The sequence below is a fragment of the Ursus maritimus genome, unplaced genomic scaffold (assembly GCF_017311325.1).
Source record: "Ursus maritimus isolate PB19 unplaced genomic scaffold, ASM1731132v1 scaffold_2, whole genome shotgun sequence".
Lineage (NCBI taxonomy): Eukaryota > Metazoa > Chordata > Mammalia > Carnivora > Ursidae > Ursus > Ursus maritimus.
Window position 1 is genome coordinate 63,636,708 of NW_024424452.1, and position 12,106 is coordinate 63,648,813.

At 44.0% G+C, this 12,106-nt stretch overlaps 1 protein-coding gene across 6 annotated transcripts in view; it reads right to left on the reverse strand.

Moving 5' to 3' along the window:
* Positions 1–12,106, reverse strand: part of RGS7 (regulator of G protein signaling 7) — a 530,023-nt gene that overhangs the window by 33,647 nt on the left and 484,270 nt on the right. For all 6 annotated transcript variants that reach the window (XM_008694602.2, XM_008694610.2, XM_040636051.1 and 3 more), the window contains one exon: positions 7,137–7,211. In XM_008694602.2, coding sequence (XP_008692824.1) covers positions 7,137–7,211 — 75 coding nt within the window. The remainder of the gene's footprint in view (positions 1–7,136; positions 7,212–12,106) is intronic.

The window sequence follows — 12,106 nt, forward strand, 5'->3', positions numbered from 1 at the left end:
TCATAAATATCGTATGAATATAAAACAGCTCTTTGAAAAAATATGTGGCTAGATTATTAACTTTGACAGAATAATTGATTATATGGAAAGAACATAGTAAGTCTGATACTAAGATCTGGGGGTGGACTGAGAGTACCAAGTGGGGGAGCAGCAATACTATATAACATTCAATAAGTACTGATTTCAGAATAAAACAGGGGTGGATATAGAATAGAATAAAAAGTTAATAAGCCAAGAGAAAATGAAAATGATTTGTTTTACAGAATGGAATACTGAGGAGAGAGACCAGGTTAACAATTCCATTGTTGATTTAGTCTCTGCGACTGTGATCAAAGACACCCCGGAGTGCTCCACCCTTCCCAACTCAGCATTGGTTATTTACCTCACCATGCTGGTCTTGCCACTGGTGCCACTGGGTGCCTCGCAACATCAGTGACCCCAAAGTTTTCACTTTGGAATTCTTGATGTATTTTGTCAAAAGGTCAAACCTACTACTTAGGAATATTCTTTTTTGAGAAAGACTATTACAGGGACACCTGGGTGGCTCAGTCGGTGAAGCGTCTGCCTTCAGCTCAGGTCATGATCCTGGGCTCCTGGGATGGAGCCCCGTGTCAGACTCCCTGCTCAGCAGGAAGTCTGCCTCTCCCTCTCCCTCCCTCTCCCTCTCCCCCTCCCCCCTGCTCATGCTTGCTCTCTGTCTCAAGTAAATAAAATCTTAAAAAAAAAAAAAAAGACCTATTGCTTAGTCAGTACAATTAAAGGTTTGGAGACTTGAAGAGACAAAAAAAATCTTCACCTGAGGGTGAGACATCTCACATGTCAACTCCAGGGAGAAGACAAATAACTTTTTCTTTAATAGCAAAGAATTACTATTTTAAAATAAGGGACTTAATATGAGCTATGGAGCACTTTTTCTTTGGACATGAGGAAGAAAGATAAGCACATAATACAACTTCATGAGCCCACAAAATTAAAGTTACCAGACAGGTTTGGAAGAAACTCTTGAAATCAGAAGAGGGTAGATACAGATGCTTAACTGAGCCAATTTTCAGGCTCATCACCAACCTCACCAGTATCTCTAAATTCACATGTGTTTTGTTCCGGACATGTTTTCACTCAGATTCTATCTTTTCTTAATGTTCACTGGTGGCTCTATACCTGGACCCGTTGGATGGACTTGGTTTTCCCTTGTTGCCTCCCATTACTTTGCTCTTGGGCTTTCTTCAGTAGATTTTGACTTGGCTTTAACTTACCTGAATCATTCATTTTACACTATCTTTGGTAAGTCTTCCAATCTGCCCTCTCTTGACCTAGCCTCAACCTCTGGGAACTCAAGTTCTATCACTGGGCAACAATTTCAACCCAACGAGCAGCACATACGCTGTGACTTAATTATTAATAGGACTGAACTGAACGGCTTAAATTTTCTCTGTTCTTTCTTTCATTTATTCATTCAGCATCTCTTGAGCACCTACTGTATGCTGGGTAGAATGCTGCGTATCAGGAATACAGAAATAAACAAAGGTGGACATGTTTTCTCCTCCATTGGAACGCACAGCTTAGCGGAGGGAAGCGTGTTACACAGATAATCACACAAACACACGCATGATTACAACTGTGAGAAGTGTTATGAAAGAAGATGCTAACGGGAGCACAGGGCCTGAGGGACAAGGACACTGAATTTCCACCAAAGAAACAGAAAAGGCCTAGGTGAAGTACTAGGCGTCATATCTGAACTTTGAACTCTGAAGTAACTGTTGAGGTTGATTTTTAAAAATTAGGCACACGTGAGAGATTCAACACTTGTAGACAATAAAGTAGACATTTCCCAATGTCTACAATTTTTCAGTGGTACGACATTAATCTTCAATAAAGAAAACAAGAGGACTCTAAGGCTTGCATTCTTGTTCACCTTAGTTTAATTACTAAAAATTCTTAATAAGCAACTATACTCAAGTAAAAAAGGCTTATAAGGTAAGAGAGCTGTTTTAATAGTAAGTTTTTTGGTTAAGATTAAAAATAACTAAAAAGACTGCTAGAAAAATACGGCATCTTATGGTGTCACGGCAGTAAACGGATCTGTAAGCTACCTTCTGTCTCCACATCTCTGTGAGCGTTTCAGCACGCGTGCAGAGACCATAGGCTCAGAAAGGTCCGTGTGAGAACCGGATCCCTGGGAGGCGCCCTCCAGCAGCCTTGCTACGGCTCCGGCTCCGTGGTTACCATGGAGTTTCCGTTTCATGCAGGTAAACATCAGGAGTTCTCTCTTTCATCAGTCAGAGTGCCTTTCATTTTCTGGGGACCTGTGATAGCTTTTAACTTTGACTCTTGGTCACAGTGAAAATGGCCATGAATAATGAAATTTTATCTACAGGGCTTATTTTAGGGACAAAGGAGGTAAGGAAATGGATCCTATTTTGGCGGACAAGTTCTGAGGATCATTCGAAATGTGAAAGGTTTCGAATTTTTTTAGAAAAAGGAAATATATTAAAATATTGGCCTGCAGTGGGTAGAGTAGAGCTAGCAACAGGTAGGACCGGAGAGGAAGGGACATGAAATTGTCTCAATGGGGGAAAATAAAATTAACTAGCTGGGACCCATTTTGAGTTGTTAGGAAAGCTAGTACCAATCAAGATGCTTAGACTTGATAAAAATGTACATTTATTTAAATCCAGTGCCTGACCAGCTTTTTTCACAGAGGGTACCATCCAACCAAATGAATACTGGGTCAGTTATTCATAAAATGAAACAGATCTGACTTTCTCCATAAACCTGTTCTTATGTGATTTCCCTTCACATCCTAGAAGAATTCTAAGAAAATACTCCCCTACTTTTATCCTTGACAGGTGGTGGTGGGGGGTGCTTTAAAACAGGAAGCAAAGAGTACGGAAGCTCTTATGCCCTTCTTTGTGGAGTGAAATCTTTGGGATTTTCCCAACTGGTGGTGGAGCGTGGGGATATTTCTCTGTCTCCTGGACCGCTCAGCTGGACCAGAGAACAGACTGTGATCACATCTGCTGGTGTGTGGAGGCCGCCAGTGCAGAGAGGGCAGAGCACAGAGGGCACGGGAGAGAGAGAACCCTGATGAGCCCTGGGGTCCGTCAACCCCAGGGCTAACTCCGCCCTGCCAACTCCCAAGGGTCTAGAATATTCCCTGCTTTTTGCTGTTTTGAGCAGAATGTTTGTTGCCTGTCACCTGATTGTACTTCTTACTTAAAACCCTTTTGTGTTACTCTAAGGCGTGAGTAGTTTCTTCTGTTAAAATTAGAATTCCACATTATGCATATACAAGCAAGGAAATGCCAATTTTTTTTATGTATAAACAGTTTTATGTGTAAACAGCCACTGCATTAAAAGCAGGAAAACGAGACATGGCGTCAGGAATTTCCTAACTGCTCTTCCACAATGTGCTCATTAGCTGTTACCTAAAATACAAAGTGTCTTAATGCCTAAATGAAGGTGTCAGAGAAAAGAAAAGTAGTGAGACAAGAAACAGCTTACTTTGGTTTTGAAATAGGGGTCCTGAAGTTGCAGGAAGCAATGCAAAGTGTGGGTTTAGTCATGTACATACAAATGCTTTTTTCATTTTCCTCAGGTTTTGTGGTGTCCTAGGGCCCCTCTAGCTCTCGTCATACAGAGGGATCCATCCTGTGTTGGTTAATTTTACGTGTCAAGCTGGCTGGGCCACAGCGCTCCTATATTTGATCAAACATAATTCCGGATATTTCTTTGAGGATGTTTTTGAATGAGATTAAAATTTAAATCAGCAGACTTTGAATAAAGCCAATTCCCCTTCATAAGGTGGGTGGGCCTCATCCAATCAGCTGAAGGCCTGAATAGAACTAGAAGACTTCCTCCAAGCCAGAGGGAATTCCGTCAGCAGAGGGCAATTCTCGCCTGGGACTCTGGCCGCTGGCCTCCCTCATCAGATCTGGGGCTTGGCCAGCCTCTACAACTGCAGGGGACAATTTCTTAAAATACATCTTTTGCTCTTTCTCCCTCTGTCTCTGTCCTTCTCTCCTGCCCCCTTTGGGGAACCCTGACTGATACACGGCCTGACCTATTATAATTAAAACCTTAGAAACAGACTGAAGAAAATCAGGCACACCGTGGCCCTTAAAATCTGCCTGGATTAGGCTGATTTCTTTCCGACTCTGCTACATTATCACCCCTTCACAGAGACGTAAGAAAATACACTCCACCCGCCTCTTTGTATTTTAGTAAAGACACTGATCCTAACTACCTAAAAATATCTCAAATCAGATGTACTTCTAAGCCTTCTCTTCACATATTTGATAAACACATTTGAAATTTAACAATTAAATAGAGAATTCTAGTCCCTGCTTTCTTTAGGTACGTGTGTGGATTACTGCTGTAGGGGTTTACGGGGTCCCTTATTCTTGTCGGGATATATAGTCATGAGAAATACTGTCTCGGCTGACTGCTAAAGGAATACACAGCAGCTCTCCTCGCTAGGGGTAGCATCTGTCTGCAAGAATGAACTGCCATCCAGGGCTTCCACTTTCTTACCAGCAGAAGTTTAAAACATGGTGGTCACAGCACTAAAAGGATAAGCAAAGGACATAGTCCGACTAGCTCTGGAAGGCAAAGACAGTTTCCAAGGTGAGAGGCTGGCCTCTGCCATTTCTGTCCAAGGCTTGCAGTCCCACAGAACTGCCCACTCCGCAAGGACAGACTGCGAACACGTCAGAGGGTGGTGGGGCAGTTTGCTGTTTGCCGTGTATTGTTTGGGTAATAAAATGGTGTGGTGATCTAGAATCCCGAATCATTCAAATTCCCTGGATAACATGTTATAGATGGAGTTGCAGCCCTCTGAAGTTCATGTTGGAATCCTCATCTCCAGTGTGACTACATAGGGAGATGGAGTCTATAAGGAGGTAACCAAGGTTAGAAGAGGTCATCAGGTAGCACCCTAATCCTATGAAGCTGCTGTCCGTACAAGAGGGACAGACACCAGAGCTCTGTCTCTGCCACGTGAGGACACAGCGAGAAGGCAGTTGTCTACAAGCCAGGAAGAGCGCTCTCACCAAAAACCCAACCTGATCTGGGACTTCTGGTCTCCAGAACTGTGAGTAAATAAATTCCCATTATGTAAGCCGCCCAGGTGGCATTGTGTGAGCAGACTGATAAATACCGCTTAACACAATCACACGGTCATAGAGGTACAGACATTCGCCTACTTGTTCAATGTGCGCACTCTCATTAGACCATGAGCTGTCTCATGGTGGGATGCGAGCATTGACCGGGGAATATCTAAAAACCAGTGCATACCTGGCATAAAGTAGAGACTTGTTAAATCTGATTAAATGGATCATTCCAGTTACTAACCAAATACGAGCTAATGTAGCCAAATTCAACACTTTTGACTCTGAGAAGCCATACACACACACACACACACACACACACACACACCAAAATTAAAAAAAAAAAAAAAATCAGCATTCCCTAATTGTTGAAAACAAGGGCACACGTGCTACTTGCTGTAGCATTCTCCAGAATTTTTGTTTTTCTCTGGTAATTTTAGGGTACAGAGCTCCACAGTGAGGCCCTGCAGTTCTACCGTCACTGACTCACAGGAAATCACACCACCGCTGAGACAGCTCCAGCTCCGCGATCCCGTCTCTACGGCATTTCGCCTTGCTCTGCCTGGTTTTCCCATCATGAAGGGAGGGCTGATGCGACGTGAAGCTCAACATCGCCAATTAACGCTTTTCAAGTTTTCGGAAAGCACGGTGGCCTGCCTGGCCTTGGGAAGACAGCAATACCATGTAGCATGAAGAACACAGTTCTCTAAGTCCTATCTGTCCACCCATATGCTGTCTCTTCTGACTCAGAGCATATCTCAGTTGGCCTCTGCTGGGAAAGCTTGACACAAAGTAAGGTATTATGAAAAGTAATTCTTCAAAATTCAGAAGTAGTGATGGGCGGCCGAATGTGCTTTTCGGAAAGATGTCTGCCGCCCTGAATGCTGTTCCACAGCACAAAACCGGTCCCCAGTGCACTTGGGCTGTGCTGTGCATGGAGGATGGAAGGGAGTGCGTGAGGCCCGTCACGGGAGAGCAGGGCCCACAACCTGCTTTGGTCTGGCTTTGCCTCTTCCCCTCAGGGAGCTCCTAGGGGCAAAAGCTTTGGAGCACTGCAGCTGAGTGGGTTTTGTGGCACTTTTCCTGTGGCTTCTTGATCCTGACATCAAGGCAAACTGTCTTAAAAGAAAAAAAGGTCCTGGGATCATACTGGGGGCCCTCAACATGATGTTTATATTTCTAGGGATGGAAGAAAAAGACAACAAGAAATAAGACTACAAAAAAAAAAAAAATACTCGTGCCTACTGGAAAACCCTAATGCTACATAAGGAGAAAGCCGGGAAAAGGAAGCTCTTGAGCTTTATGGAATGCTTTAATCCAGCAGGTGCCAACCTTGGTCTGTGTCCTCAGCCCAAGCGTTTTTCACAGAATGAATAAAAGTGCTGTGTATGTGTTACTTTAAAAAATATGGAGGTACTATTGCTGTGTATTTTCAAGACAGTATTTAAAATGCCACTGAATCCTGGATAGCTTTTTGTGAGTTTGTTACATATTCTCTCACATAACAGACACCAAACGAACATACAACCACGATGTTTTGGTTGTGTCACAAAATTCCAGTGTTAAAAGCGGATCCTCATGCAAGCTCTGTAGTTATACATCTTCAGGGTGTCCCTTTTCTGCTCATCATTTCCTCTGAAAATGCCCTCTCTCCTCAATATCACTTTCTCTCAGATAATCGCCACCTGTGTTTCCTCATCCCCTGGGCTCTGAAAGAGAAGCCTTTCTCTGCTGATGATGCTTCCCTCTGAGGGAAAGAGCGGGTGCCTCTCAGGGTCCTTGCCCCCATCACAGCCACCTGCATGCCTGGGACCTGTGTGGGCTTGAGAACCACGATGGGAGTACTTCCTCAGGACAGACGGACTGACAGACGACCAGGGCTTGAGCTCCCAGATTTTCTTTTAGCCAAGGAACAAGGAAAAGCAAGGAAGATGCTAGAAGATACTCCAGGAAGTGGGTGAAAGGTTTTTATGACTGATGTCCTCCAAACAGTGCAACCCATCCCAAGATCACAGCAAACGTGGCTATTACCTTCCGTGTTTTGTGTGGGTTTCTCATTCTGGATGACTTCTTAATGTCCACTTCCGTGGTATTTACACATCCAGGCTGGAAATGGAAAAACAGAGAGACAAAGGAATCTTTGAGGGTGAGGTTTTTGATCCATGTGCGAATGACTTGCCGTCCAGGTCCCTGGCAACTCCTTCCCTGGTCCCAGGTCCCTGGCCACAGCCACCCTCTCAGCAGAGCCAGTAAAAAAATATATTATACTCTCACTCGCACTAGAAGGACTTCAGAAAACATTCTTGAATGACTTCCAGAAAAACAGGGAAAAGAAATGCATGTGCTTTGTCTGTGAAAGTGGGTGTTGATATTCGTTGCTAACCCAACAGACTGAGAGTAAGGGTGTCCAAAGATCCAGTGGACCATAGCCCAGCTGGTACCCGCACACAGCCCCGCTCAGAGTGCCACTGTGAGGTGACACTGTTATTAAAAGACTGTTTGCTTCCCAAGTTGCAAAGCCACAATCTGTTGACCCAGCTCAAATCCCAGAATGAATTTTGATGAGGGAACGGAAGGCAAGGGGAGGACAAAGCAGAAGCTGACACCCCGCCCCCTCCCCCCGCCCCCCCCATGGGATGTATGTGACATTCCTCAGGCACTCCTGGTTGCCCTGAAGGACCAAGAAACAGTTAGCCTATAGAGACCACCATCTTGCAAGACCTGTCTCCCTCAGTTTGCAAATGTCTTAGCAGTTTACAAGAACAAAGCATTTCTATTACTAACCTAGTTTCCAGGAGGGAATACAACTAAATGTCTTATAGCCTGCAGACCACAGACAGATACTTCTAGGAATCCAGGAAGGTCCCAACTATCTTCACGTTAATGCCTTGCTAGAGAAAAAAAGAACTTAACTCGACAATGGCAAGGCCTCTGGTATCTTGTGAATCTTCTTTAACATATGAAAATCCTCTTGAAACCTCCCTTTTTCCTTACTTCCCCAACCCCACGGTATATAATCAGCCACCCCTCACAACCCGGAAGCTCTTTCTGCCCTAGGGTCCTGTCCCCGTGCTTTAATAAACCACCAATTTTGTACCAAAGGTGTCTCAAGAATTCTTTTTGGTCGTTGGCTCCAGACTCCACCCCACTGAACCTCACCTAAATCCCGCAACCTCCTCAAAAAAAATTTTTTTTACAATGATTGATGAAATCGGGGTACTAGGGATACTTGTTTTCCCTACACAGAATGGGAGTGTGGGAAGCCTGCTACTGGTTCTCTGACAACCTCAAGAGTATCATTTTGCCAGATTTATTATTCTGTTGCCCAGAAACAGAAAGCTGGAAAGCTTCTCTTCTATTTGGAGGAGGAGAGGGAAGGAGGAAGAAAAGACAGAGAGGGTGGGGGTGAGGAGAAGGAGAGGAGAAAGGGAAGGGAAGGAGGGAGAGGGAGGAGAGAGATGATGAATCAGGAAAAAGAGAAGAAAGGAGATTTCAAGAATCCAGGAGACCTTTTATCTGGAAAGGTCCTTAGATATCGCTTAGTCTTTAGAAGGGATTGGTAGGAAGTGGTTACACGGATTACATTTCACCAGCTTTCAGGTTTTGGTACCAGATACAGGGATCTCTGGTTCTGGTAAAACGTATGATGTTGTACGGAGCTGCTCAGTTTCTCTATTTTTTCCCACAGACTGCAAGATCATTAAGACATCAGATATACCTGAAAGTGACTCCAGAGGAACTGTGAATGTGGAAAAAGACTTCAGTGCATTTGGGATGTTATGGGAGGGGTGGGGGCAAAAAGGCAGCGCTGGTGTGATTCCAGAAATAGGCTGCTCTCTACACTCATTGGCAGGCAAGGGGGTTCACTCTCTGTCTAATGAGGACATGGGGCATTTTCTTAAACCACTCTGTCCTGACAGCACAGCCATTGGGAAAAACTCCACCATAACAGTGTAAAGGATAAAGAAGCAAGGAAGGAAAGTCTTTTTTCTTGTTTCTTCCCCCTACATATGTTGGATGTGAAATACATACACCACAAACACACAAACACACACACGGCACCAAACTGTTAAATTAATCACAAATTTGGTTTGCACATCTTCGTGGCAGTATCTGGTTTAGCACGACGGTCTGCTGGGCCGTGTAGGAGGAAGAGCACCCACTGGCGTGGGCGTAGTTACTGACTGACACTGCGCAGCTCCCTTCAGCTACCCCTGCATCAGACTGATCAATATCTGATACTCCGGTTTAATTTTTCTGTGGCTTGTTGTGGCAGGCGTGTTTTCTAAAAGACCCCGGTGATTTTGATATGCAGCCAGGATTCACAACCATTGATCTAGATGTAACAAAATAACGCTTTGAAAATTTTAAAGCAATATTGACGTGTCTTCATTTCTTGTTAGATTTCCGTTTCCTTGCAACGTTCCACCTGTAAGCCTCAGTTCATTAGGAAGGCGAAGCACTGAAATTCTTTAAGCTCTTACTGATTCACCGAAAGCCAAGCATGGCAGGACAGATCATAGAGATCTTCTGTACGTCAAGGGGTGGGAATGATGAGGATATGCCATAGAGGAAAGGGAAGGCGTGGCCTTCCATCAGCTGGAGAAAAAGAGACCATTTATTATTTATTCGAAAATACTTATTTCTGCATCTAATTGCCAGATCTTGTGATAAATGATGAAATACAAGGATGCATGTATGTTCAAATATAAGCAGCATAATAAAATGTGAATCAGCACAATGTGGGAACACGGGACTGGAGAGAAGCTGGCATGGGCGTTATGCAACAGAACATTTCAGACACCCATTATTATTATTATTATTATTCTTTAAGATTTTATTTATTTATTTGACAGAGATAGAGACAGCCAGCGAGAGAGGGAACACAAGCAGGGGGAGTGGGAGAGGAAGAAGCAGGCCCATAGAGGAGGAGCCTGATGTGGGGCTCGATCCCGGAACGCCGGGATCACGCCCTGAGCCGAAGGCAGACGCTTAACGACTGCACTACCCAGGCGCCCCCCATACATGCATTATTATGCACATCCTCTTGGTTCTCACCAACATGGCAGATATATATATATGTAGTATTTGAGCAAATTCGATCCCAGTAAGACCATGTGGTGCTTGGTTATTTTAAAAAGGCCAGCATCCTATCCTTTTAGGGCATATATAACATGTACCACTAGCTGGCACCATATCCTCGTGAAATGTTATGCCTAAGTTGGTTTTCCGCACTACTAAACACAGCTTCCCAATATGATGTAACACTAGCATTACCAAGCAAGCCCTCAATAAAAATGCTCAAATATGTACTACTGGCCAGATATAATATTAAGTTCATAGTATTGTTCAATTTAAGGAATAATGATGAATATTTACATTGGCCTAGAAGGGAATCCTGTTCTCTCCAGCGATTCAGAGGTGTATTCATTCAACAGAATTAAGCTTTGTTGTGACATTACTGTTACACTATTTATTACAAAGTAGAATTTAATGCCTTGGAATCCATTCCTGAAGCAGCAGAAGGATCATATCATTGAGAAATATTACGCCGTAATGCTCACGTAAGTGTCCCAGTGAGCTGCAAAGCAGAGCTGCGACTGGGTTTCACCACTGACTTGACCCAAAAGCATCTGGATACCCTTCAGTTCCCGTCGTGGCAAAACAGCATTATTGGTTGCGGCGGAAGGCACCCTGTGCTCAGATAAGCAGGGAAACCTAAGGACTCTTCAGGGAAGAGCAGCATGAAGAGACAGTAATGGAGAACGACTGTCACTCAGTCCCAGGAGCTGAAGTGAAACTGGGCAAAACAACGTCCTAAATGACAAATGAACGGAGATGTAAGAATGAGGTGGCCAACAGAACTGATAATGAGATACCCATATTCCTGGAAATTAGAAAAAAGATATGATTCTGGGAAAATTAAGGTTTTGAATACTGAATGTGGAAATATTTTGAAAAATTATTGGTTCAAATGTGATTAAATTACTGGAAACGATCTGTCATTTTGTAACAGTACAAGTTTTAAAAGTTCAGTTTGTCACGTATTGTACCTCCGTGAAAATGATTCTTGACTCTTACATAAAGTGATTACAGATTTTAGAGTGTTCGATCTCAGGATATTCTTTTAAACATCTAACTGAAGCTTTTATTTCTGTTCTTGGTCAGCGGGGCTCACGAAGTGCTACCTGTCAAGGCAGCTGTTTAAGGGGGCTGTTCTGGAAATCCTCCCGTCTGACCTCCCCTGTAAGATTTACTCGTTTGATTACAACTCCATCTTACTAGCTGGACACAGATTCTGGGTTACGTAATCCTGCTTCAGCGCAGGCTGTGAACAAATCCGGAGGGTCCGCCGACGGAAGGCAGGCTCTGGCAGGGAGGGGAGGGAAAGGTACCACGACGGCTTGCCGCTGTGGACGGTGGTCAGGTCCGGTAGAAACTTCAGCTCATGGGAAGAAGGACTTTGGTTTAAGTCTACAGATAAGTGGAGGTCATAAGGGAAGTGACTTGATATAATTTATTTTTTTAAAAACTCACTGTGTCTCTCACAAAAATTAACTCAAGACAGATCACAGACCTAAATGTGCAGTGCCGAACTATAACCCCCTAGAAGATAAGCACGGGAGAACACCCAGGTGACCCCGAGTTTGGTGATGACTTTTTACAGACAACAACAAAAGCACAGCCCGTGAGAGAAATCATCGATAAATTAAAAACTTCCGCTCCATGAAAGATAAGCCAGACAGGGGAAAAAGCATTTGCAAAGGGTGCATCTGAAGACAAATACAAATACACAGAGATCTCTCAAAACTCAGCCCTGAGAACGTGAACCACCCGAGTCAACGATGCGCAGGGGTCTGAGCAGAGGAGACGTACGGACAGCAAGCGAGTGGATGAGAGGATGTCATCCACCGTGTGTCATGAGAGAATTGCAAATTAAAACAAGGTTGAAATACCTCTACACTCTTACTAAACAGCCGGGATCCAGGGTCCTCACCACG